The following is a 27,633-nucleotide window of genomic DNA, read 5'->3' as shown; positions in this document are numbered from 1 at the left end:
CCTCTCCCTGATTCATCATGACAGAGACAGAGAGAGACTGAACAAACAAGAGAAGGAAAGAGATAGAGGAGAAAACAAAGGAGAGAACTGGAGAACAGAGGGAGAGGAGCGAATACAGACAAAAACAACAGGGAGTTATTCTACTCATAACATACTGCAACCATGGCAGTTGGGGATGATGGTGATGGTAAGTGTGTGTGTGTGTGTGTGTGTGTGTGTGTGTGTGTTTAAGCTCAAGCTCAAGCTCATCAGCTGTGGATGCTGGCACTCAGACAAAGACTTGTCAGCATATGGTTTTAGATTGAAATCAGCTTAAACTACATGCACTTTCACCCTGAGAGCTCTGGCTCAGATAGAGGCTACATCTCCATATCTGAAAGAGAAATCTGGGGTGTCCTCAAATTTCTCCATTATGTTGCACTGCTTTTGTGTGTGGCTTTGTATGGATATAAAGTGCATGTGTGTAACTCCACGACTCAATGCTGCTTTTTTGTAAAATTCATATAAATGTGAGACAGGAAATATTTGAGAGAGATGGTGGTTGTTATCACTTGTAGCCTGAGGCCTGACTTGAACCCAGGAGTCAGTCACGGTTACATGGTACAGTACAGTCGCAGAAGCCAGCTGGGATTCATGCACAGCTTCTCCATTTAGTTTGGTTTAGAAAGTGAAGGAAACATTTTCATCCAATTCTTGCTTTTCAGTGACATTACTGTGAAGTGCCCCCTTGTTCTTTTCTTTTTCCCACTTTAACTCTTCCTGTTGCAGTAACATTAAGTCAAGTGTGTTCTCTGTTGGCAGCCATTCTGTTTCTAGCTCTGACTCTAATATTCTTAGAAGTTGGTAGACATGTGCATATGTGTGTGCTCTGCCTGTAACATAATTTCCACTGATTGATGATTGTTAATTATGCACAAATAATAATTTTTTATGATAAGGTTCATCATAGCTCACTCCGCTCGTCTTGACTCCAGTCTTTGAGAGTTGGTTTCAGCCTGCATGAGACCAAACTCTGCCACAGTGACAGCAGGAAAAGGTATTTGTTTAGATGGCTGTTAAATTTAGATGAAATATAATAAACTTGGCTGAGAGAATTTAGTGTCTCTTCTTTCTGGCTGTTGTGAAAATGACTCCTAAGAATTTGACATAGTGCTCCTTAATGTCATCACGTATGGCAGTTTATATAGGTTGAAGTGGATCATTTCTGTGTGCAATCGAATAATAGTTACGATGTTTTTATGTCTGTATACAATTACAAGATAGCACCATATGTCAAATAAGACATTTTCAGGTAACAAAAGAAAAACATCAATTTTAGCATTATATATACATCTATAATCTAAGGTAATTTAATATAATGTTTTTTATGTGGAGATTTCAAATAATTTGTGCATTTAATAGCACAAAAATGAAATTAACTTGCAAAATTTAATGTTTTATGTTATCTGAATTGAAAACCTAGTCGTCTCCATGTTTTAAAAATTAAAAATCTCAAGTTTTTATCTTTTATAACAGTCGTATTTTTTTTTTGTATTTTTTTTAATTTCATCGAGAGAGATAAAACTGTAATAAAACTTCAATCATTAACATTGATTAATAACATAATTAAAAATGACAACCAATTCTTTATTATATGTGTGTAGAGGAAAACAAAGGATGTTTCTGGTGTTTGCTTGTGAGAAAGTAAAGCATGTCAGTCCCGCTGGCGCCGTGCTCAGCTCTTACTTAATGTTATTTTGACCTGTCTGAAAATGAGCCTGTGTGAATGCAAAAACACACACACACACACACACACACACACACACACACACACACACACACACCATGGAAGCCCTGAGATAGTCGGTGCCTTGCAAACTGACCATCGGTAGCAGCTTTCATTGCTTGCATAGTTCTTCAGTGTTGACAGGGACACACACACACACTCACTCACTCACTCACTCTTTTTCGCAGACATGCTCATTCTGCTTCAGTGCATCTCCGGCTCTGCAAAGGAAATCATGACCCCGTTTCCAGGCTAGGCTGGTTGCCATGGCAAAGCTTTCCTCTGAATATTATGGTTTATCCCTCTCGCTGACTTGGAATTGGGACTCAAATTATACCTGTCTGTCTGTCTGTGTGTGTGTGTGTGTGTGTGTGTGTGTGTGTGTCTTCATTTAAGAAGCTCATTTTCCCTGAGCTATGCTGGATATGGTCTGTCTCCTATTAGAAAATCCAGGCCTAAACCTCAAGTCTCCATCTCAGTCTTGCTTTCCTCCCTTTTTGACTCATTCTGTGTCCCAGAAACAACTGGGTGGCTGGATTTGTCCTTCTTTTGTCTTCAAATCATAGGCTACAAATGAACTATGTAATCAGTCTTGATTAGAAAACTACCAGTAATTTTTTTTTAGAAGCACAGGACCTGACTTTCTATTCTCTAAGATGACTCCATTTTACTTTTAGGCTGCATTTATTCATGTGTAACCATGACCTCTTTTGCACTAATTAGTCATCAATTTTACACAGTTGAGTGATCGAGTCTGTGTGGTATTTACCTCTATGCTATATTGTGTTTCCATGTTTCTCATTGTGTGTGTATTATTTTTGATTTTGAGATAGTAGCATTTTCTGCAAGCATAATTTGTCTCACAGGAATCTATAAACAATTCAATGAAGAGATAATAATAGTACCTTTTTGTTCTAAATGCCATTAGAGAATGTGAAAATATGTCACGTCATGTGGCATGTTGGCATCTTGTGAGGAGCACAGTCTGTTTACCTATGCCTGCTAGGGTGGTTACCGGAACAGTTTTTATTTTGTTTGGCTAAAAAGTTGCTTAAACCGTTCAAATCTGACAGAGGAGGAAAGAGATGGAAGGGAAGGAGAAAGAAAAGGAACCCAACCAGGAGAAAATAAATCACAATGCCAAGCAACCTTGCACTGGTCAGATGTGTTTGGTATTTGGTTATGTAGAGCAGAAATGGGTGGCGACATGATTTTACAGGACTACAGTGTGTGCATTTAAAAAAAAAAAAAAAAAAAAAAAAAAAGATCTTTAAGGTTTGTATGCAGAAAGACAGTGGGATCCTCACAAGATGGCACGTAAACAAAATGATGTCAGTTACCCAAAATTCAACACAGCATGATGTCACCTTCGCAATCCCTATAATCTGGTTTCTGCAGGAATAGCTGTGGGTTGCACAGTCTAGTTTTCTCCTGACACACATACCTCTTCTAGTTTACTTTGGAGCTTGCACAGCTGTGATCTTTTTAACAGCTTTTGTCTCAATCCCTGCTGCTGCTGTGCCTCTCATGTTCTCCTTTCCATCTCATCCTCATGTGAGTGCTGTGCAGTATCAGAATATGTGTCATCTTTTGCAAGAGATTCTGCACACAGTCACATGGTCCTGAGTGAGAATATGTGACACTGCAGCTTACAGCAGATCAACACAAACACAGGCTCTCTGTGTAGTTAGTCTTATTTCTCAGAAGATGTCTGGTTACGCTCCTTGTCGCATGTTGAGATTTTCAGATGTAATGCTTGAGATGGTGTCCAGCTCCAGTTGCTCAGATTTCCCAGTGCTTCAGAACAGAAACTCTGACTCTTTACTGTTACTGATGTTTAGTTTGGTTTGTAAAGAATATACAATTTCTGTGTTTGTTGTGAAAAAAGTTTTTACTAATAGGACCAGTGTGTGGTCTGTAGACTCAAGTGTCACCTTCTTGCACACAATATCTCACCATGTGAGCTTCTATTAGTGATCATGACTGGTTGTGTTGCCTCTGTGTTTGAGGATGACATCACTTTTCAGTACTGTGTAAACTGAAGCTGGTTTTAAATTATAATTGTTCATCTGTAATTGTTGCAGTCTATGTCTCACACCATTGTCCTCATTCTTTTTGGCCAGCAGATTTGTAGATTCTTTTGGTTTAAGAGATTTTATTTGTGGCTCCATATTGAAGTTCACCTGTAGTTGGCACATTTAAAGCATAGAAGGCATTTGGTTAGAAAGGAGCCAGTGCTGCCACCATGTGGTCACAACTGAAAACTTTGTGTTTGTGTGTGTTTACACAGATCTGTTATTGAATCACTAAATGATACTCACAAGACCGATCAGATCTGTATGATCAGTCTTTCCAGCTTGTGCTTCCAATCCTTTCCTCTTTAGACACGTACAGAGAAACAGGACAAGACTGCATGCATCTTAATTAATTCACATCCTCTGTGTCTTCTTACATTTACATATGGATTGTATTTGTTTTTTTGGGCTGTGAAAAACTCTGGAATTATTCCCACATGGATTGGGGATTGACTTACTATGCAAGTGTTTTAATGTGTCTTTAATTTGACCACTGATTGATTGTTTGTGGACAGTTATCAGATCTGTATATTTAAGCCAGCCTCCCTCTCTCCTATTTTTATTCCTTTTTTGACTGTTCTCCTGAAATGGAAAGGGGTGGAAATCTTGGCCTGGAGTTTCCATGGCAACGCTGCCTTGTACATGGTAGAGCTGCTATCTCTCGCTGCGTTTGTGTTTGTGTGTCTGTCTGTTTCTGTATGTGTCTGTGTGTAAAGACCTGTTAGTTGCATGTTGCGCCATATTTTTTTGCCAATGTGTCTCCATGGTGACATTGATGCTTCCAGAAGGTCCTTTCCTCCCCATCAGACAAGAAATCCGTCCTAATTTAATAAATCAACATGAAGTCAGTGAATAAACAGTTAATCCAACTGTTGATTAAACTAAAGTGGAGGTGTATGTGTGCAAGCAGGGTTACTGAACATCTTTTTTTCTGTTTGCTGCCCTATTCATTTGAGAAGCTGGTCTGCACGGGTCGCCATGGCAACATCATGTGTGCAGTCTGGGATTCTCTCTCTATGCCCACCCCCCATCCTCTCTCTCTCTCGCTCTCCCTCTCTCTCTCTCTCTCTCTTGCTTTTCTCTCTGGTGTCTTTGCTCTGCCCTTCACCCTGAGACGTTTACTCCCCTGGGGTCTGACTAGACAAAAGCAGGAGATGCTAATCATGCTAACAGTGATGCTAAGAGCACGGATGCACGACTGATTATTGCTAACAGACCTGTGGGTTTTGATAGAAAGCAATTAAATTCATTAAACTGGTTTCTTATACTGTACATTTTAAAGCTTTTGTTCTCAAACTTAACTGTTAGCATCACCTTATTTCAGTTTTTTCTGCTGCACTCATTATACATATGTAAGACCCTGTTTCATAATGTTGTTTATCATGCAAAAGAAGAACTTGTAGACCTCTTGGCCCTTGGACTTTGACCCCTGATGCTGACGCTTAACAGTTGTATTGAATCCAAGTTTGCAAGATGAGCTACTGCTAGCCAGGAGAAACAAAATGCATCACACATATGATCTGAGTGGAAGTCACAACTTCATTAAAATATCACAAAAAATAAAGGGATCCAGACATTTTTGTGTGTGCTTGTAACTGATGTCATTGCGGCTCAAGATTCCACCACATTAGATTTGAAATTAATCAACAGTTGTTTAGCTGTAAGAATGTTTAGGAGTGTTTACATCTATATTAGGCAAACAGTCTATTCGACATGATTTTTATCTGTAGCACCCAGGAAAGTGCAGCCTTCAGTGGTGCATTTTACCCCCACCAAAAAAAAAAGCCAGAAATGAAGATGGCTGCAGTAAAGTCCTGGCAATGGTTCACTAGGAAAGGTGCCAAGTGGTTGCTGAAGCCTGTTGGTTAAGGACTTGTTAGGATTTGTTAATGATAATGATTATGATTGTACAGGATTTATAGCCCTGTTTTAAATACAATAACTTTCTTTAGGGTTATGGCAAAATTGTTTGTACATTTTGGTTCCCTCAAACTGGGCTACAGTTTCTCCTCTGCTCATCTGATGTGGATGGACCTAAGAGTGAAAACAACCAAGAACATGTCACTGTCCTAATACTCGTGTTTATATGTGTGTGGGGGTGTGTGTGTGTGTGTGTGTGTGTGAGAGTGTGGGAGGGTCATGGCCTCAGATGGAGGGGCGTGGTCTTCTCCACCCTTCACCCTCCCAATCATCACCCCTCCTTTGATCATTTCTCCATGATCCTTTGTTCTATTGTGTGTGTGGAGAGAGAGTGAATAAATAGATGTAGTGTTTCTTCACAGGTAAATGTAGCAACATAAAAAGTGTGTTAAGAGGTTGTTGATAATTGTGCATAAGAGTAAGAGAAAGGCAGAGAGGGTGTAAGAGGCTGGAGAGTGTGTGTTTTCAATGGTAATGAGTTTAGGGTAGCTGCTCTGGCAGGGACACAGAGAAGCCCTGTTAATATTCCTGGGGTGTCTGTGTGTGTCTCTCCCTTTCTCTCCGATCACACACACACATTCATAGTCCTGCCTCCGCACTGGCTGCAACACCATGATGTCACCTCTCATTTGATTGGCTGTGAGGCTGCTGTGGGAAGGCGGAGAGATGCTGGGAGAGGGGGGGGGGGGGGGAGAAAGATAGGTAGAGAGGACTGAAAGAAAATGCCGGCACTTGTATGGGTGGAGGGGTTTTCAGACAGCGATGTGTGTGCAGCTTTAGCTCCACTATGAAGGGTGTGTGAGCTGTGTGTATGTGTTGTGGGGTACGGCTTGGAGAAGAGGGGGGACCCCAATACCACGCCCTCCCAGAAGCATGAGGCGTCTTATCTGCCAGCGGATCTGTGACTGTGAGTGCAGGGATGGACCTGGGTGTGTTGGTGTGTGTGTCGATGACTCCGTGTGTATATGTTTCACGAAAGACGATGTATACATCTGCTTCTTTACATGTCCTCTTGACATTTACTGAGCTTGACACAATGGACTCTGCCATCACAATGAACATGTGGCTTGTATGTAAACACACATGCATGCATGTAACTGATTTTGCATGTGTAAACTGTGTGTGTAGGTAAGTTGATGTATGAGTCAAGGTGTAGGGTGGTGGCTTTGGCGCATTTCTCCATGGCTGGTTGTCAGAGCGACGGGAGCGCAACTGCATTCCTATGCCAACAGTTTCATCTCCACAGTCGACTTGTGTGCATGTGTGCGTGCGCGTGTGTGTGTGCTCACATGTTGTCGTCCAAAGTGTTTTGCTGGTAGATGCACATTCAAAATGCTGCACCATTGTTGCAAGCATTTCTCAAGTTTCACTGCTAGCTTTGTAGCTAGCTGTATTTCTGCTAGCATGCAGACTGAGGGTTTGGAATCCAGAGAGTTCTGTCAGTCACCGGTTGAATGGGTGGACATTTTGATCGTTAGATGTGTTTTGGGCTCTTCGAAGTGATCGTGTATGTGTGTGGGTTTGCTTTTTCTTCTATCTCGTGGCGTATTTGTAATTAGTATTGATTTAGTGATTCCTGACCAAGCTCCCTGTAGACTACAACCTCCTCCATGCTTTAAGTCTCTTTACTTTTCTTTCTGCTGTTCATTGTCTTTTAACAGCCTTAAGCTCCTTTTGCTCAATTTAAAAGGGGAAACTAAAACCCAAGGTTCTCTGAACCACCTTAAGGTTTAAATAATTAAAACATTTTTTAGTTTACATGTTTAGAAAGCTTATAATGTTTATAATGAATGATGATCAAAACGGGTGTGAATAAATGAAATGTGTTTAGTCTGTTTTTTTAAGATAATGATGTGCAATATTGTGTAAGATCATTAATAACTGTTCTGTGTAGTTTGAAGTTGACTCAGTAACATTTTCAAAGACTAAGCAAAAAGTTTGATGTGGATGGTAATACTGTACTTTCTCCCCTCTCCCTCCAGATCGCAGTTTTGAGGATGATGACAGTGTGGATGGGAATCGTTCCTCCTCAGCCCAGGCTGCCTTCAAGGTCCCAAAAGTTCCCAAGAAGCCTGCAGAGTCCTCTGCTGCACGCAGGCCCAGCGCTACCGGGGGCAAGCTAGGTACGCAAATGACTGTGCGCGCACACACACACACACACACACACACACACACACACAGTGAATGCAGACGTACAGCAGTCCATCCAAATTAGGAAAAATCACATTGCTGTCCTGTCAAAGTAGGTTTTATATCATTCATTCATGACTAGAGGATTAGTGGCACCTGGGGGCTAATTGCAAATGAAAATGATCAGTATCTTTACAATTGGAAAGGCTCACTTTTGGCTTGGTGGACTTCAGTGTAAGCAGTTTCCCTGTGTCCAATCCATTTCTGTTTTCAGTGCTCATTAGGGTCAGTATTTGAGATTTAGAGATTATTGAATGCAGAAACACTTGAGCTGGAGTTTAAAGCTTCTGAAAAGTCCTTCTGGCTGAAAAGTGGCCCAGAGAATCCAACACATAAAGCATGATTAAGAATTTATCAGTATTCTCCTCCTTGTGGGGAAATGTTTCATTTTGTACAGACAGGAAGTTGAATGACTGGTAGCAAGCATCCAGACTAGTTTTACTTGAGTCAAAATACCAAGCTGATTGGTTGATTGATTCATTGATTGTTTTTGTGCAATTTCATATATATTTTTTTTTCCTTGTAACTGCAACATAACAAGACTTGAGTTGTCCACTAGCTCGATGAAACTAGTTAATTAATTAATTAATTTAGTGTGACAGTTTTATCAGTACAGACAGGAGATCACATTCTCTAAGAAGGAATTCCCAAACATTCTACATATTCTGTATGTATTTTCTTAAAAATTTTATTTGACATGGGATTATTGAAATAGGTCTTTACATAAAGGGATCCAGTTTTTTTTTTTTATTACCCAGACATATGTCTGTACATCAACATATTATTCATTCATTTCATTTTTGTTTTGACTCCAGCACAAAATGTGGCTGCGACGTAGAAGCTGAATTTTTAGGACAGTGCGGCTGGACTTGTCTGTCACCTCACCTCACTTCACCTTGGGGTGTATTTCACTTTGTGGAGGCTGGACTAAAGAAAAACATCCCCAAAACGAACCATAAGGGCAGCACATGCCTGGGAGAGATTCACTACATCAAGTGTCTGATGATGTCTGTAGGGAAGTGAACTGACCCCTGACTCTGATGTCTGTGTCCTCTCTCTTTTCTTTTCCACCCAAAATCATGTGAAACAAACTAATATACCTCCAAAGATAAACAAAATCGGCCCTACTAAGCTTTTAATGTTCTCATAAACAATTTAGCGTGCTCACATTTTCCCAGGATGTGGATGCAGCCTTCTGTATACTGTGGTAGTCACAATATAGTGGCAGAGGCTATGTGGGGCTATTAGAAGAAATGATAACACTCCCTTTGTGTCAGAAATCTGATATTCTCTCATATTCTTGTCATCAGCCTCATATCTGTGCTCATGTCTCAGGGCTGCAGAAGATTTGCCTTTGAAACATTTTATATTATCCTTCCCGTGAGAGAGCCCCCTCCTCTCTGCCAACTCTCCCTCCTCCAGTACATGGCTGGAGTGTTGTGTTTGCTTCCTCTTTGCATGTATTGATTTTTCCCATCTCTCTCACTCTCTCTCTCTGTTGGAAGAAAGCTGTGTTCCCACGACCATGTAGTCGATTCCTGCTGCCTGCTAATGTAACTGTGTCAGCAATGCCACACATACGCGTACATAGACTCGTAGGTGTAAGTGCAAGTAAGCAGTCTGTCTGAGTCCTGCTACATTGCTCTCTTGGTTGGAAACAGAAGACTGTGATCTCTTGTCACTTGGATCATTACAGCCTTATTGATTGTGGAGCAGCAGTGAGAGGCTGAAGTCAAGGGCATGCTGGGTACAGAGCACACTCTGAAACCTTGAGCTTGTTAAGATTAATGTGATGAGAAGGAAAAGACCTTTAACTCCGAGGTGTATCAGCTGGAAATATTTCAATTTTGTTCTTCCTTTTATTTTTATTTTTTTGCACATGAATTGTTTGGGGTTTTTTTTTTTTTTTTTCATTATGTAAGAATAGTCCCCATGATGGCGGCGATAGGAGACCCTATTGTCTGCATTTGCATTTAGATGACAGCACGCCCACACATTCTGGCAACACCCAGCAGCAAGACTCAGAAAGAAGACAGATATTTCAATTTTGCCAATAAGTGACAGTAATAGAAAAGACTGCCAAACAGAAAAAGTCTAAAGCCGTATCAGGAACAATCAAGAGGGATCTTTACATAATCATTTCCACAAGTAACAAAATACTTTGTTTACAACTCAAATAAATTTTATTCAAGCTAAACCCCTGTGATGATAAAATACTTGTTTCTCATCAAAGTCAATTCTCACGATTTTTAAAGAATCAGCTTTCGACATAACTATAAGTGTTATTGGAGTCATAATGGTTCACCATGGTAAAATGCCATTAACCTTTCCATTTCATAAAGCTGGCATTAAAGATAAGTGCAAATGGAGATGGAGTGCTGTTAGGTGACTCAGGCTGGGCTACTGCCATGTTACGCCCTGAGAGTCACAGAGTACTGTGCCTACAGCTAACCAGCTGTATACATCGATGTTCTCCAGCTCTCTAGGGTCATGTAGAGTTTTAACGTTGATATATCATTGTGGAGCAGTCTGATATGGAAACCAGCCCCGGGGAAAAGGAGGAAGGAAAAACATTACTAATGCATTTCCCTCTGTTTACTCCCAACTCTCCGTTATAAGTTCTCTTCAGCCTCTTACTCTCCTGTGAACATCTTCTCTCTTAGTTGTTTCGCTGTTTTATTACTCTCACCCTCCTCGTAGGCTTTCAGCTTCTCTGTGCCTGCTTTTTTTTTTTTTCCTTTTTTTTTGTGCTTTCTTTGTCTCGTCTTTCTCTCCTCTCTCTACTTCCCCCAATGACGAGTTGTAGGAGGTGTCGTCCACAGAGCTTCCAGCCCCCAGAGAGATATGATTGACATGCCCATTACTGCCAGGAAGTCTATTAGAAACACAGGCTGCTTGTGTAGTGTGTATGTGTGTAATTGGAAGCGTCCTTGTTTTTTTTTGTGAGTTAAACCAGAATCACAAAACCAGCCAGAGCAGGAATCCTTAAATGACTTGTAGGTGATATTATAAATGCACACACACACATTAATAGATTTTACTCTGTTTTTCCAGTATCTAAGGAAAGTGCCGGGGCAGTTGATGAAGACGATTTCATTAAAGCCTTCACAGACGTCCCTACTGTCCAGGTACACTACACTCAGGAGCATAAATGAAGACAATTGCCTACATTCACAAAGTTTAATAACAAAACTACAGTCTTATCTGGGCCAGACTGACTGAGAGTTTTTCCGTCCCTCTCATATTTGCTCTGCTCCCTCCGCTGCCTCCTGTTTTCCTTGTTTGTGCCTCCATGCAGATCTACTCAACAAGAGATCTTGAGGACAACCTGAATAAGATCCGTGAGGTCTGCTCCGATGACAAACACGACTGGGACCAGAGAGCCAACGCTGTTAGTGGACTCACCTCCATCAGTTTCTTTAGTTCAGCTGTAACAATAAAATAACCTATTTTTTTACACTGCAATAATAGTGTTTTCTCCATTTGATTACTAATGGTGTCTTTTATCTATCGTTTACAGTTGAAAAAGATCCGCTCACTGCTGGTGGCGGGCGCAGCCAACTACGACTGTTTTTACCAGCATCTACGGCTACTAGATGGAGCTTTCAAACTGTCAGCTAAAGACCTGCGCTCACAAGTGGTTCGAGAGGCCTGCATCACTGTGGCGTGAGTGTTGATTACAGATTTTTTCATCACTGGAAGGTAAACAGAATATACAAAGAAAAACATTTGGCATTTTTTTTATAGTGGTCATCTATAGATTTGATTCAGCACAAGAAAGAGTCGTGTAATTTTTTTTCCTTAAGTAGTAATTAACAACTTCACTGGAGCTGTAATTGTTTTACACTATACACTATATACGTAAAGTACAAGGTGGTAGAGCAGTGTCATTAGTGCCTGTTCGATCTAAACAGTTCAGTTTTACAAGATTAAACTCAGTGGTATGTTCCTGTGTTTGTAACATATGTTTGGTGTGTATTTGTCTGTGTATTCTTGTAGCCACCTCTCGTTAGTGTTGGGGAATAAATTTGACCATGGAGCGGAAGCCATTGTTCCTGTCCTGTTCAACCTCATCCCCAACTGTGCCAAAGTCATGGCCACCTCCGGTGTGTCAGCTATCCGCATCATCATACGGGTGAGTTTTACAAACACATAAATATTCATTCAACAGTCCTGCTTTGATATTTAATGGTCAGTGTGAGCACTACGACTGTAATCTGATAATTGGATTTTCCTTTAATCTTCTCTTTCATGTCTTTCACTCTCTGCTGTCTGTCCTCTGTGCAGCACACGCACGTCCCTAGGCTCATCCCTCTGATAACCAGTAACTGCACATCCAAGTCTGTGGCCGTTAGAAGGTGAGGTTATCAAAGGAACTAAAATGATGAACAGGCTAGTGTGCTAATGAACAGGTCTCAGATAATGAACAGCCATAAAATCACAAGGAAGCTCAAGATCATGTTGATAGGTCATGGTTTTTACAGTGATGAAACTGATGGAAATGTGTCATCTCCAGGCGCTGTTATGACTTCTTAGACCTGCTGCTACAGGAGTGGCAAACCCACTCTCTAGAGAGGTGAGGATTGATTTCATCATGGTTCAGAGCAAAGTGTTCAACACGGTTTTCTCATAAATAAAAATACTTTATTTTCTGGGAGTAACATTAGTGTGGTTTACAAAGGATACTGGTTCACACTTTGTGCACCTTTTGTTTGTATTTTGCAGGCACACAGCAGTTCTGGTTGAGAGCATCAAGAAGGGAATTCGAGATGCCGACTCAGAGGCCAGAGTTGAGGCCCGCAAGTAAGACATACACATACACACACAGGCCTTTCTTAAAATTACATTATGTGAAACAGAAGGAGTGTTAAATATCTCACCATCCTCCTTTTCCTGTCTGAATCCCTTGATTGCTCTCTTTTTCTCCCTCCTTCATCACCTCACTGCCTCTTTCCTCACCCATCTTTTTAATCCTCCCTTTGGGTTTTTCCATTTTTCTCTCCTCTGCTCTTTCTCTGTCCACCTCTGATCTCTCTCAGGGCCTACTGGGGTTTGAGGAACCACTTTCCAGCAGAGGCAGACGCGCTCTACAACTCTTTGGAGTCATCATACCAGAGGACCCTTCAGTCCTGCCTGAAGAGCTCTGGCAGCGTGGCCTCACTTCCCCAGAGTGACCGTTCCTCATCTTCCTCTCAGGAGAGCCTCAAGTAATCAGCGCTTAGCACTGTGCTTCCATAGCCTGCTTTAGACCTCTAGGTTTACCTAAAGATTACATTTTGAGTGTTGAAAATAAACAGTGAAGTCATTCTGGCAGGAACCATTTTAAGAAAAATAATTTTTTTAAGGTTCAGTCTGTGGACCTACACACCCTTGCTGCAGGTTCAAATCTCCTCAGTTTACATTCAGTTTTCTCCTCTCATCTTTCACCTTGAAATAAGAGCAAAGTCCTACTACACTGCTTTTTATTATAGACTTGCCAGTGAGTAGTCCTCAGTATCGTAGCAAATAGTTTGAAGTTTGTGGCTGAGGCTCAGAGAATAAGCAGAATTACAGCGCTGACTAAAAATATGATGAAAGAAAGTGTGTGACGCAGTAAGGATATTTATTACTACAACATTATCATTGTGATTTTCTTGTGTATATGAGGTTGTTTTGTTGTGTATTGACCTACTTTTCTTCCTCCTCTCAGTCGGCCTCTGTCTTCTAAATGGTCAGCAGCTCCAGGGCGAGGTGGGTCAAGCACACGCACGCGCGCGCGCGCACGCACGCACGCACGCACACACACACACACACAGAGTGGCAGATACACATGCAAACATATAATCTCATTCTCACCCACTCCTGTGAAAACAGGTGTACACTGTGACAGAAACACATACACAGCAGCTCCAGTAAAACTCAGTCCATTTGTGAATTTACCATCACGTTCATTCACATCTTGCCCGTGTCCAGTCCTGTACAGTCACACCTGGTTATGTTTTTATGTTAAAACACACATGTGCGCACAAATGCGTATATGTGTCTGTACATTGCTTTTTATGCATTTCTGTTTTGGTATCAATATTGTGTACGTGTATTGTGGTGCTTGCATGTTTTTGTGTTGTGTATATATCCCTTCATCACCTCCCATCCCTTGTCCAACACACTCCTCCTCCTCCTCCTCCTCCTCTTCTTCCTCCTCCTATCCTATCAGTCCCTTCGGGTTCAAAGGGTGGGGTGTCGTCGGCCTCCCTGCAGCGTTCCCGTAGTGACGTGGATGTAAATGCAGCAGCAGTGGCTAAGCACCGGCACGTTGGCCAGGTCGGTGGAGCAGGCCGACTGGCCCCTGGCTCCTACTCCTCACTTGGTAAGGGCCCCTGTCAGTCAAGTTAGATGACTCATCAGACAGCGCAGACACCGGTCAGCATGTGATCAGCAGGAAGTCAGAGGAGTCCTTTCAGATCAGCTCAGGGTTAGCGCTGTTGAGGTTTCTTTTGAGATGGAAGCAGGCTAAAATTACATCCTCTCCAGCAAAGCCCGGCACATCTTTCTACAAAACGGTCTATAAGGATGGACTCACATACTCACGCACTTGAGTGCTTGGACTGGCCTCTCTCCTCTCCGTTCCTGTGCTCTCTTCTTCTGCTGCCTGCTCATTGCCTGTTAATGTTTTATTGTGGGTATTCTATGTGTGCATGTTCTATCGATGAATAGTGTGTGTTGGTTTGTCTCCCTGTGTTTCGTTGTTAATCCCTACATATGCATCTCTGTCCAACAGATGATATGTTACTAATACACACTGTGCTCCTTTCTTCTCTTGTGTGTCTCTTTTCCCCTTTCTATTCTGTTGTTATTACTTTTCATTATTTTTGGGGGGGTTTTTTGTTACTTACACTCAACTTTCATTTCCCTTTTCTCGGGTTCCTTTTTCCATTTGTGTCTTTTCCTTTGAAAAATCATTTCTATGAATCCTTTTTTGTTTCCCTTCGTTTCTTTTCCTTCTTCCACCCTCTATCTCTCTCTTTCTCTCTTTGCTACTAAAGATGATGCCTCTGATAAAACGGATGGTAAGATCATCTCAATCTCCTTCACCAGCAACAGCCTACTCATGCTTTCTTTTCTTTCTCTTTTTTTCTTTTCCCTTTCCTCACTTAATCCCAGTCCATGTTACCTCCTTTTATTGCAGTGTGTGGCCACAGCGCCCCCTGCTGTCAACCTTACATTCAAACCTCATTTGTATCACTGTCCCACTCGTCACATCATGAAGCTAATTAATTACACTGATAAGATCATCTTATGCTTTACTAACATTTTATCTTATTTTGAGTCAACACCTGCATTACACTGTATCATTCAGTTTTACAAGGATACATAGGATGTGTGATACATATTAGTTGAAAATGTGATATTTACAACATGCTCCTCCTTTGTCTGTCTGTAGGGACCAGGTCAGATAATGGTAAGATTGTAGTTAGTGGATGTGTTTGTCCTCGCTTTTTAGGGATGTTCTAGTATGAACGTTTTATTCGACATCCTGAGTTTGTAAATCTTTAAATTTACAATCACAGATCCATCCTTAATTGTGCAATTCCATTATATCATTGATTGTTTTCTCAGTGGTTCATGTGACCCAGTATTTGAATAGAGGAATGGCTTAATGTAAACAGAAAGTGGATCAGGTGATGCACTGCATAGGCTAAAGTGAAAAGTGGTAATGAAGTAGGTTGCTTTTTAAGTTGAAATGATTCACTGCTTAGTGCAGCAACAACAGAAAGATAACTGGCAACTATTTTGATAATTGATTAATGAGTTCAGCAATTTTTCGGGAAGTTGATCAGGAAACTAATCTACATTTCTATCCAAAGTGAAAATATTTGTTCATTGCAGCTGCAATAACATCTCATCCACTCATTTACTCATAAATGCTGCAAATAGTTGCCAGTTTCATCAAATACTGAAAGATGGATAACTGTTTGGCTTATAACTAGTTTCAGATTCTTACTAAGACTAGTTTCTAATCCACTGAAGCATCCCTGGTGTATTTATCTGTGTGTGCACCTGGCTGACTGAAGTGTCCAGTTTAGGATCTGATAATTCAGCTTCCAGCATTAGTTGCTTTTTATCATCTTTAGTAGCTTCTTAGATTCTGGGCTGCAAACAGTTTGTGAGAGATGTGTTCGTCTAAGGAGTCCCCTGTGTTTGTGTGTATTTTTACCGCTTTCCCTCTGCATACGTGCAGGTCGTGTACGTACCAAGCAGCCACTTTCCACTGCCAGCAGCGTGTCCAGCCAGGTGGACTCACGAGGACGTAGCCGCACCAAGATGGTCTCCCAGTCACAACGTATGTACCCCCTCACACCCCCCAAACACACAACATGACTTGAACCCAGTTCTTTGTGAAACATCCTGGTAATGAAGTCCACTCACAACATCACATGCACAACAACAGAACTGGTGTACGAGCGTGTGAGGTTCCTCGGAGTGTGTGGTTGTAGTTTCTCAGGCTCGTATTGTGGAGTTTCTTCACGTGTTGCCTTCACGGTGACGATAAGCTCCATGTAAATGTTTTTGTGCCTTCAGGTTCCGACGAATCCGATTGCACACCAGGTATTTTGTTTGTGTGTCAGAGTCAGTGTGTATGTGTCTTTCTGTGTACCACAGTGGGAATGGTGGCCCACCCGCTATTGCTCTCATTTTAATCTAGGTGTTTTGTGTAAACAGGATTGAGCGTGCGTGCGTGTGTGTATGTATGTGTGATGATTTGTGTGTTTGTTTGTTTTTTTCTCTGCATGCTGTGTCTCATCACTGAGGATGGTGTGGTGGACAGTTTATTTCTGCTGCTCTAGCCTGGCTCTGGCTGTCATCCAAGTTATTTAAAATACTCATATACTGTAAGAAGTGTAACACAAGCCACTGAGCTAACTACACTATTGCTACACAAAAGCAGATGTGATTGTACCTGCTTTCTATGAAGACTTGCTGATAATATGGTGCTTGCGGCTGGCGAGGAGACTAGTTTAAAAGTGCAAAGTGATTGGACCACAGCCCATTGCACCGATCAGATCTGGACATTTGGATAAAAGACCAAATGCAAGTTGTCTGATGAAGAGTTCAAAACCTGAATCTCAGAACCACAGATTAACATAGAGGAAATGGCAGCTGCACAGAGGGTTAGAATAATTTCTATTTGTGTGTGTGAGAGAGTGTGTGTGGGTGTTTTTGAGCATATTTTCTTTTAAGTATTTTTTCTCTCATTGTGAACAGGCTTCGCTTCATTTCTATATATCAGCTGTCTGAACATGCACTGCTTGTCCCAGGCCATCGTCTGCAGCTGGTTCAGTGTGTGCGTTTGTTTTAGCGATACATCTTCAATACATGTTTTCTCTTTAATAAATGGATTTATTTAATCAAAGTGCTTCAGCTTTGCCTTCATTCTTGGTATGGAACACCAGGATGCGCTCCCATCGTACTCTGTGTTTTAATTCCCATGACGCTTATTTTGCGCTAACACCCCATAATTCATCTGGTTTAATCTGCTGTTCCTTCCCCCTCGCCTCTGCTTTCCCCCTCCTCCCAACCAATGGGCTTAATGGCTCAGGATCTCAGTCTGCTACCCCAGTTGGTGGTAAGATTACAACGCTACTTCTTTTTACCTGCTCTCTTTATCTTGACTGCCTTTCCCCTGTTGCTCTGACTCCCCCCTTCCTTCACGTGCACCCAGACAGGTCACTTCAGTTCCTCCCACTGGCTGAGGCATGCTGGGACTTGTAGGCACAGACTGTTAACATGGCTGTTCTATGATCATGCTAAACACACTGCTTTGGGAGGCTCATGTTTCTGCACTCTTATGTGTGCCTGGATGTTGCTGAAGTATATTCTCCAGAATGAAAGAGGCAAATGGAGTTACACTGTGAAAGGAGATCCTCAAAAATAATTATAATAATAATAATAATGACAATAATAATAATAATTATAATAATAATAATTAACTTTATGTATATAGCTCATTTTGTAACATGAATTGGAGCTCAAACTGCTTTACAAGAAGAAGTATTAAAAACAAAATGACAGATACTTAAAGACAGGACACATTAAAGCAATAAAAGACAATAAGCCAATAACATCCTGGGAGAGTAAGAAGAAATAAGATCATAGATGAAAGAAATGACAGTAGTAATAAAAAACAACTCACAGTAATAAAAGCAGTTTTAAGTTATAAAAACCATTAAAAAAATATAAAAGCCGTCTCAAATGAAAGTTAATTTAAATTAAAACTGGCTGGCTAATACTGGTGTAATATGTTCTCTTTTCCTAGTCTTGGTAAATGTATAGAAACAAAGGTTGGGAACTCAGAAATAAACATGTTTTACCTGTTAAAAGGACTCATTCCTTTCCCCGATGGAATTCAGTCACCCAGAAGATGTATTTTTGGAAGTCAAGCCTATACATTTTCTATTTTTGCTTTGTATGTACTTTTTACTCAGTGCACCATCTTAACCTAATGGTTATGAAAATGTCAGGATAGGATTGTTTAGTAATGTAAACAGGAATAAAAAGAATGTTGTAGTAACTTTAAAATAATTTAGCTGTGTCATTGTGGACTTCATGTATCTGTAAATGTAAGGGGGAGAAAGGAAAGGAGTGCTGACTGGGAAAGATAGCAATAAAGACTAACTGAGGGTCATCAGAGAATCAGATAGTTTCAAATATTCCTAACATGATAAAATATGAATTCAATAAATTACCATCTGTTGTATATCAATAAAGTTACATTATATGTTGTTTTAATATTCCCTCAAAATACCTGGACAATCCCTAGTTAGCTTTTTCTTGTCATTCTGATAGATGTCTTTAGCTCTGTGTCCCTACGTACTAGTACATAGAAAAATACTGTTTGTGTGTTGAGTGTGTGTGACCTTAGTTTTTGTGTGTCCGTGAGAGAAAGAGAGTGCAAGACAGTCTGTTCTGTGCTTATGTTGAATGAGTTCAGGTCCAGCTTCATGTGTCGAGCACTGGAGCTTGTTCCCCAAAAGTCTGTTCACACACTTAATATTCAACAGTGCAGAGCAGTTTCTCCTCAACTGTTTGTCTTCAGGTTGATAGTAATGTGATTTGCTGTAGGAAAAGATCCACTGTGGGCTTTGCACTTGGAGTTAGGATGTCATGGGGAGGAGAAACTGAGACCTCTGTTACCAGATGTTCTCATTTTGCACAAAACATCTGTATTATTTGCCTGTATGTTTAAAAAGACGGGAGCTGTCTGTAAAATCATGAACACATTGTCAGAATGTCACGTTATTTATTTTGGTATTTATTTATATGAAGGTTTTTGCTTCAACACTTCTAAACTAATCTAAAATCTAAACTAATTTTTCACTGTAAAATTTACTTTTCTCTTATTGTGGTTTTCAACTCTCCTAGCCCCAAGAATCCTTTTTCCAATCACATCAAACACCAGAGTTTGCTGTTAAGTTCTGTCTATTTTTACTACACTGTGTGTTGCAACATTTACCAAAAGGTGCTTGGAAACAGTAAATGAAGGACAGTAGCAGCTGTCCTGTCTTTGTCAATTGTGTGTATCCAAAACTGTGTACACTCAAATCAGAGGGCGACTGGCTCAGTTTTTGTACAGCTTTCATTGTGAAATGCCACCTACTGCCTGATTGTGGCTCTGACTTCACTTTCTCCCCTTCTTTGTGTTTCGTCCTCTTCTCTCTGTGCGTCCTCTGAAGCCGGCAGTCGGAGTGGCTCCCCTGGTCGTGTGCTGACCAGTACGGCGCTGAGCACCATGAGCTCGGGGGCCCACAGGGTGCTGGCTGGGTCCACTGGGGACGGACACAGGCGCAGCCGCATCCCCCGCAGCCAGGGCTGCTCCAGAGACTCTTCCCCCACCCGCCTGTCTGTTGGTAAGTAAAAATGAAACTGTTTCATAAAGGGAAGCTTAAAGTCTTTTTTTATGGAATTTTTGTTGGAATTTGGTTTGATTTATTTCATTACAACTGGCCTAATAAAGTTATTCCCTTTACTTTTATCTTGCGTGAGTTATATAAAATCTGTTCAAAGGTTTAATGATGCCTTGTTTTTATAACCTCAGTTGACCAATGACTCATCTAAATGTTTGCCCTGGACACTCAATAATAACCTTAAAAGGTTATTATTATATACCACACTCGATCGCTGATAAACCCTTGGATCTCAACTCTTTTGTCCCTCCGACTCCCTGCCCACCTCTTCCTCCTCTCCTCCTCTGCTCCTCTCCCTGTCCTCCCTTTCCCCTTCTCTTTGCTTCTGTCCTCTAGCTCCTTCCAGCATTAGTTCCATCTACAACGGAGCGAGTAGAGGAGGTAAGGCTCCGACCTCGACCAGACCACCGTGCCATTCGTCTCTCCACCTCAATCTGTATACTCTCATCCTCACTTTCTCTCCTCATTTAAATCATCCCTCCATCCCTCCGTACCTCATTATTTATCCCCATCCATTACTACAAATCTCATAATCTCTCCCGCCGTCCACATCCCTCCATCCAGCAGTAGCTCCCCGCCTCAGCTTCATAGAGCCCATCTCTCTAACCTGTCTCTGACTTCATGGCTGTGTTGTTGTGGTGACGGGTGCCCGTGATCAGCCGACGTCCGCGCATTTTGAACATACCTCCTCCTTCTCTGTACTAACCTGTTAGTGGCTGATGAACGAACGTTGTCGCAGGATCAGCAAAGCTTCATCAGGGCTCTGTAGCTCTTTTGTAGGCTGTGATTAACCCTGACTGGCTGATGAACAAAGCAACGGTGAAGTTGATTGCAGTGCTACTGGATGAAAACGCAGATCCTCCCCTCGCCCACCCCCTCAAAGTTTTCTCAAATCCATCTCAAATCACTCCCTTTTCTTTTCTGTGTGTGCCTGAGTGTATGTGAATATCGCACTTTGTTTTATTTAAGTGTGAGTCCAGCAGTCCTGTGCTCCTGACAGGTGCATCTCATCTAGAGCTAAAACTATTTAAGGATGGATCCTTCGTTACAAATTAGTCAATTAACAGAAAGTCTGCTGCGATTTTGACAATCGACTGTCATTTCAGTAATTTTTGGCTGGACTACAACAACAGGGCCAGCACTAAAAACGCAAATCTTCATGGTTGAGTGAGTGATCAGGTTACACCACTGTTCAGCCGAATGTGTCATGAAGTTGTGCCATTGAACGGCCGGCCTAGTGTTGCCGTTTCCCTCCTTTGACCCAGTCTTGTTTCACTGTCTTTTTATGACATTCTAAAGACAAAATGACATCAATAATGAAAACAATCACTAGTGGCAGCCCTACTTATGAAAATAATATTTGTATGTGAAAATAATTGTTAGATGCAGACCTATTCTTGGTCTTCTGAGGTGACTTCTTGTTTTTGCTTGGAAATCAGGAAAATAAGTGACTAAAGTCTGTTGAGATGCTCCTTCAGGGCCGGTTGACCTGTGCTCATTTTCTCTCTTGTTTCTGTCAGTTTGTCACTCTGATCTCCATTGTCGTATTTGTCTTTGTCCGTGTATCTTCCTCTCTCTGTTCTTTGTCACTGCTCATGTTTGTCTTTCTTCTTTGTCTTTTTGTGGTCTTCTTTATGTCCCTTCTCTTTTGTGTTCTTAAAACCACTGTTCTTCCCTCTGCTACTCTTTCTTTCCCTTTTTCCCCCTCTGCCTCCTTTCCTCTGCCGCGGTGTGGCGTTGTAACCCGGGTGATGTTAGCTCGGGGCAGTCGTATCCCTCGGCCCAGTATGAGTCAGGGCTGCAGCAGAGAGGCCAGCAGGGAGAGCAGCCGGGACACCAGCCCCGTACGCTCCTTCACACCCCTTGGTGAGTAGCAGTGGTGGACCGATACCCAGGAGAGATCAGTTGTAAAATCAGGATGAGTAAGACATCAAAGAAGAAGAAAAAAATCGACTTAAGACTTAAATTTTAATTCAGTATCTAACTAAACTTATAAGAATCTCAACAATTTAAAAAGTTGAGGGTGATTCACTTGCATGTGTTTGCATGTTTTTCAGCCGTTCTTTCTACTCTCACACCCTGCTCGATCAGTGTGAGGGTTGTGTGTGTTTGTCGTATGTGTGTGCGCGAATGTTAAATTCTGTATGTGTGTTTTTAATTTTGGTTGCAGCAACGCGGAGCTACTCTCGCTCCACCGGAGCTCTCCACACACCTGATGCTTTTGGGGCTGCAGGTGAAGGCTGAGTACAACTATTTCTCCGTACCTCACCCACCCACTCCGCCTTGATTTTTGTTCGCTCCGTTTTCTTTTTGTTCTTTCGTGCCACGTATCCTCTCCTGTATTTTTTGTCATCGTGTTTCTTTTCTTGCCCATCAGCCTCAGTTGTTTTTATTTTTACATTCTGCTGCAGGATGTCGAACCTTCCTGTGGAATCGCATGCTTCCGCCCGTTCAGTTGCCAGTTGACAACCATTCTGCCCGTTTCACCAGAGCCCATTTGTTTTCTTTATTTAGCTCTGCCCCCGCTCTTTGGGGACACCAATGCGTTCTCCTGCATTTTATGTCAATCATACTGTCTCCCCTCAATGGCACCTGCAATGTCACCTAACAGGTCATCACATCAACTTACAGGGTTGGCTCATGGGAAATGTACTGTGTGTGAGTCGAGTAAATGTCAGAGAATGGAAGATGAGAGTGAGATACTTGGACAGTGAAATGTCATTGGACAAGTGAGAGACAGAGGATCAGTGGGGAGAAACTTGGCGAACATAAACCTTTTATTTTGAAGTTTTTTAACATGTGTCCCCTCCTATCCTCCTGTCTATCTCTCCGGCTTTCTCTCTCTATCTCTTCAGGATCGGGTTTTGGCATCAGTCAATCCAGTCGTCTCTCTTCTTCTGTCAGTGCCATGAGGGTCCTCAACACAGGCTCAGACGTAGAAGAGGCTCTTGCAGATGCATTGGTATGAAAACACATGCACTATCCAACACATGGACATAATAAACACACAGAAACTGTGCACATTCCAGTTAGCTGTCAGCATGTGCAGCTTGCACCTCCTGGAATGTGTCTGTGTGTTAACTAACCCCTGATTCTACCTCTGTTTAACGCTGTCAGCTGTTGGGAGACATGCGGTCCAAGGTCAGCTTCTTCTCCTGCCTCCTACTTGTGTGTTGTGTGTGTTTGTGGGTTTTTGGTTGTTTTGTGTGTGTGTGTGTTGTTTAAGTGCATGTTTTCTTCTCGTGCCATTTATTACTCATGTTTTAATTTCAGTTTAATTTCATGCCCTTTCTGTTCCACCTGCAGAAGAAGCCAGCACGGCGGCGGTATGAGAACTACAGCATGTACTCTGATGATGACGCTAACAGTGACGCATCCAGCGCCTGTTCAGAAAGGTCCTACAGCTCCCGAAATGGAGGAGCCATCCCAACCTACATGAGACAGACAGAGGATGTGGCTGAGGTTCGCAACAAACAGCAGCACAGCAGAAAACTCTGAACCAGACAGACGTTGGGCCGAACTATGAGCTTCAGTCCAGGCAGCTTCCTCCACTGCTCTTGCCTGCTGTGGCTTTCAGAAAATGCTATACTGCCAGTCATACCACATATTGTTGTACATATGACATACTGTACATATCAGGTTTTGTTAAGTTTGTTACATATTGAAATGTCCACTTTGCCCTGCACAGAGTTAAAGAATTTGCTCAATAAATATGATTTATCTATAAAAAGACACGTTTGGTTACAAGTGAGTGAAATCTGGACTGCAATTGATTTTGAGCACAACAACTTTGCAGTGAGGAAACTAGTGCCACTAATGCAGGAACTGGATCCCTGAGATTGATGCAGTTTTTGATTTTAAGGTCCAGTTCACTTCTATACATGTACTGGCTTAACTGTTTCCCTCCCTTAAATCTAAAAAAAAAAACAGAAAGGCCCTAATCAGTTTATTTCAGTATCGTCACTTTGCTTGTGCCTGTATATAGAAGTCTCAACAGGCCTTATATGTCTGTGGTTCTTACAGGTGCTGAACCGCTGTGCCAGTGCCAACTGGTCTGAGAGGAAGGAGGGTCTGTTAGGCCTTCAAGCACTACTTAAGAACCAACGCACCCTCAGGTCGGTCACGCAAGAGGCAAATTTATCTTCACATTATAAATTGATTGTTAATTTGTTTTTATTTTTTAATCTAACTTTGCTTTTTATCTCCAGTCGGGTAGAGTTGAAGAGACTGTGTGAAATCTTCACCAGGATGTTTGCAGACCCTCACAGTAAGGTATGACTGCATGTAGCGCAAGTACTCACACAAAGACACACAGCACTCATTTACACTGTCATGGCACCATTCATTATTCACCCACTTTGATTTTACTTTGGGTTTTTAATACTTTGTTTATCCCACCATCCTTCACTGTACCGGATTCTGCCAAAACAAGGGAGTTATTACATTTTTGTTTGTTAACACACACAGACACATATCACCAGTCACTGGTGTTAAATATAGTCACATAAATAAGTTCAGAGCTAAAAGTCGGGATAAACAGGTTAAACTGTCTTCTACACACACACGTAAATACACACTCAAACATAAACACAGGCATGCAGAGCGTACGACAGACTGTCCTCTAACGGCATGTCACGCCTGAGTCTGCGTGTGACCTCACACTCTCCGCCGTCCTGTGGGATTGCTCTATCACTGTTCAGCAGCCAAACCGCTGGCTGTGCTCACTGCATTCACTGGCACTCCCCTGTCTTTCTCCTCCCCACCTGCAGTCTGAAGCGACAAAACACCGACCGCACATGTACTCACAGATGCACACAAACATACACACATGCGCACAAGTGTTTGGGCTGCCAGCTCTTCTCTCTGACTAACCAGCTGCGGTTCGCCCTCCCTAACACTGCCACTTGTCTTTCGGCATTTTTGAGTGCGCGTCGCCTCACACATGTCGTAAGGTGTGTGAGCTTCTCCCTTTCCCCCACGTTTGACGTTTGACGATTTGATGAATTTCAGCGAGACTCCGGCAGGGTGTACGGCACGGCAGAATCCGGTATAAGCTCAGCCTCCTTCAAGGTACTGCATCTCACCATGAATCTCTCTCCTGCCTTTATCTCTTTTCCCACAGTACTCCCACTTCTTCTTTCTCATCTCCCATGTTTCTCTATTTTGATTTCTTTTTACTAGTGTGCACACAACATCTCCTCAGATTTTTCACTCTATGACTCTTACCTGGTTAAAGATACTTTAAGTTTCTTTGCAGGTTTTGTGTTGAAAGTGAAGATCATGAGTTTACTCTCACAAGCTGAGCACATTCTTTGTCAGGATGCTAACAGATGTGTCTCTCTCTCCCCCATGCCCCCCCCACTGTGGAACTCTCTGTAGAGAGTAAGTTTGTCCAGTCAGTGTTACTGTACTTAAAGTTTGTGTTTGAATGAAAGTGTGCTTCATTAATCTGATTGGGTAATCACTTACTGTGGCAACAGTGTAACACTCACTAACCTACCTCACACAGTGTTACTTGTAACTACACTGTCCTGCTGAAATCAACCATGGCATGTAGAGATGGACACAACACAGCCTGATTGGTGTTAACTAATTCCTGTCGAGTTGTTTGCTGTCTCATTGTGGTTGTTTTTTAAAATTAATACTCTTATTAATTTGGGTGATTTAAGTCTAATTGGTGATTGGGGATGAAAGTGGGTTGCTGCAGTGATGAGTGAATAACCACTAACTTCACAATGGGAACTAATGCTGCTCTCACAGTGCACCTCTTCAACAGAATAATCTGTATTCTGTGTATGCAGGAGTACTTGTATGCATGCATGTGCATGAAAAATAGGAATTGTTTACTGATTAATTTGCTGTGTCTGACCCCAACAGTGTGTCTGTGCTTCTAGGTATTCAGCATGTTCCTGGAGACGCTCGTAGACTTCATCCTGGTCCACAAGGACGACCTGCAAGACTGGTTGTTTGTCCTGCTCACACAGCTGCTGAAGAAGATGGGAGCTGACCTGCTGGGCTCCGTACAGGCCAAAGTTCAGAAAGCCCTGGATGTCACACGGTGGGTGTCACACTCTCACACAGACTGACATTATGGCATATAAGTGTTTGACCCACTTATTTGCCCTGAGAGTATTTGTTATATGTACAGTAGTGTGCAAAAGTGAAGGTGCTCTCAAAAATAATGGCTTTAATAGTTTTTCCTTTTCCCACTAAATATAACATTTACTTTGTGTAAAGTGCATTCAGTGTGATATTTAGTGTGACCACCCTTTTGCCTTTAAAACCACATGGCAGGTAGCTTGTTCCAAGTATCTTAGAGAACTTGCCACAGTTCTTGTGTTGGCTGTCTCTGTGTCTCCATGTAACCTCAGAGAGTGACTCCATGATATCGAGATCAGAGCTCTGTGGGGATCAGACCATCTGTTGCAGGACTGCTTGTTTTTCTTGTCACTGAAGTTAATTCTTTATGACTCTGTCTCTATACTCTGGGTTGTTGTCATGCTGTAGAATGAATCTGGGACCAATCAGAAGCCTCTGTGAAGACTCTAAACATGTAAAGTGCCTAAAACATTTGCACAGTGGTGTACATATAAAAGAATAGACCTCTGAGGAGCAATGCTTCCTTCTCTCTTGTGTTTTTACGCATAGACACATGGTAGTTTTTGTAGTGATAGAGTAATTTATCTTAACCTGTCAAGACAGCTTTGCTCAGAGGTGTAGTCATGTACACTCTGAAACGATAATGTGTATTTCTGTTTTCACTTGCAGAGAGTCTTTCCCCAACGACCTACAGTTTACTATCCTCATGAGGTTTACTGTCGACCAGACACAGACGCCCAACCTCAAGGTAAATGACAAGTTAATTTAATGTTTGTTTGTTTGTGTTTGTTTGTTTGTGTGTGTGTGTGTGTGTGTGTGTGTGAGAGAGAAAGAAAGCTGAGCATGTGAAGGTCTGACTAAATGAGGGGGTGGATGGGAAGGATGGGAAGGATGGACATAAGGCTGGAAAATCAGGGATGCTGTAACTATGGTAACTCCTGTACTGACATGACCTCATACCTGCCCATGCTGGCTCCGCCTCCCAAACCCCACAAAACCCTGAATCCTGGGCTGTGATTGGAAAGCGATTTATCTACTCACTCCACAAGCTTTTTGCTCTGCCAGTGTGGACACTCCCTTCAAGCTCTCTTCCTCTAACTCCTTTTCCTTGCTCCTCCTCCCTCTGGCTCACTAACCCTTCTGTTAGACCAACTTCTAACCTCACTTCCTCTACCTATGCCCTCTACCTTCCCTTCCCCTCAGTTTCTGCAAATTCATCCCTCACTCCTCGCCCTTCTTATCCTTTTATCTTTCTGTCTGCCTCCTCCCACACCTTTTCCTGCTCGATGTTTAACCCTATTCTTCATACATCCTGTCTCTCCTCCTTATCACTCTGCTTCTCTTCCTTGCAACTAGACTTGGGCAATGAAAGGATAATATCAGCATCACAATTTCACAATTACTCCGCCACAAATGTAATTTTCCTCAAGATTTATGTCACATTTAATTTGATATGGCAAAATTTCACTGCTGTGTCGACCCCTCTGTCATTAAAGAGGAAGCTCGTTATGACCATATATTATTCATCTCAGTTGTACTTAGAAAATTTGGTGGAATTTCGTGCTATAAGAAGTGGTTGCTTAAAGCATGTCATGAAACACTGACCTCTTCTGTGGCCTTAAGAAACTTAAAAGTCCGAACA

The 27,633-nt window shown here is 41.9% G+C and overlaps 1 protein-coding gene across 20 annotated transcripts in view; it reads left to right on the top strand.

The window, feature by feature from the left end:
* Positions 1 to 27,633, top strand: part of clasp2 (cytoplasmic linker associated protein 2) — a 56,509-nt gene that overhangs the window by 19,901 nt on the left and 8,975 nt on the right. For 2 of the 20 annotated variants that reach the window (XM_071500076.1, XM_071500096.1), the window contains 27 exons: positions 7,743 to 7,883; positions 11,005 to 11,078; positions 11,249 to 11,341; positions 11,471 to 11,616; positions 11,950 to 12,085; positions 12,238 to 12,308; positions 12,467 to 12,526; positions 12,676 to 12,753; positions 12,990 to 13,157; positions 13,640 to 13,680; positions 14,144 to 14,296; positions 14,973 to 14,996; positions 15,371 to 15,388; positions 16,169 to 16,270; positions 16,510 to 16,536; positions 17,528 to 17,554; positions 19,662 to 19,835; positions 20,229 to 20,273; positions 21,651 to 21,758; positions 22,063 to 22,125; positions 22,748 to 22,854; positions 23,010 to 23,033; positions 23,199 to 23,354; positions 23,916 to 24,007; positions 24,101 to 24,164; positions 25,787 to 25,950; positions 26,661 to 26,739. In XM_071500076.1, the coding sequence (XP_071356177.1) occupies positions 7,743 to 7,883; positions 11,005 to 11,078; positions 11,249 to 11,341; positions 11,471 to 11,616; positions 11,950 to 12,085; positions 12,238 to 12,308; positions 12,467 to 12,526; positions 12,676 to 12,753; positions 12,990 to 13,157; positions 13,640 to 13,680; positions 14,144 to 14,296; positions 14,973 to 14,996; positions 15,371 to 15,388; positions 16,169 to 16,270; positions 16,510 to 16,536; positions 17,528 to 17,554; positions 19,662 to 19,835; positions 20,229 to 20,273; positions 21,651 to 21,758; positions 22,063 to 22,125; positions 22,748 to 22,854; positions 23,010 to 23,033; positions 23,199 to 23,354; positions 23,916 to 24,007; positions 24,101 to 24,164; positions 25,787 to 25,950; positions 26,661 to 26,739 (2,435 nt within the window). Of the gene's footprint in view, positions 1 to 2; positions 188 to 7,742; positions 7,884 to 11,004; positions 11,079 to 11,248; positions 11,342 to 11,470; positions 11,617 to 11,949; positions 12,086 to 12,237; positions 12,309 to 12,466; positions 12,527 to 12,675; positions 12,754 to 12,989; positions 13,158 to 13,639; positions 13,681 to 14,143; positions 14,297 to 14,972; positions 14,997 to 15,370; positions 15,389 to 16,168; positions 16,271 to 16,509; positions 16,537 to 17,527; positions 17,555 to 19,661; positions 19,836 to 20,228; positions 20,274 to 21,650; positions 21,759 to 22,062; positions 22,126 to 22,747; positions 22,855 to 23,009; positions 23,034 to 23,198; positions 23,355 to 23,915; positions 24,008 to 24,100; positions 24,165 to 24,902; positions 24,963 to 25,786; positions 25,951 to 26,660; positions 26,740 to 27,633 lie in introns of those variants that run through there. The other 18 variants (XM_071500095.1, XM_071500097.1, XM_071500078.1 and 15 more) reach the window with 18 other exon arrangements.

This window comes from Trachinotus anak, unplaced genomic scaffold (assembly GCF_046630095.1).
Source record: "Trachinotus anak isolate AG129_WGS33_773 ecotype Australia unplaced genomic scaffold, CSIRO_AGI_Tana_v1 ptg000016l, whole genome shotgun sequence".
Lineage (NCBI taxonomy): Eukaryota > Metazoa > Chordata > Actinopteri > Carangiformes > Carangidae > Trachinotus > Trachinotus anak.
The sequence above is the reverse complement of the archived record's forward strand: the minus strand, read 5'-3'. Positions and strand labels throughout refer to the sequence as shown.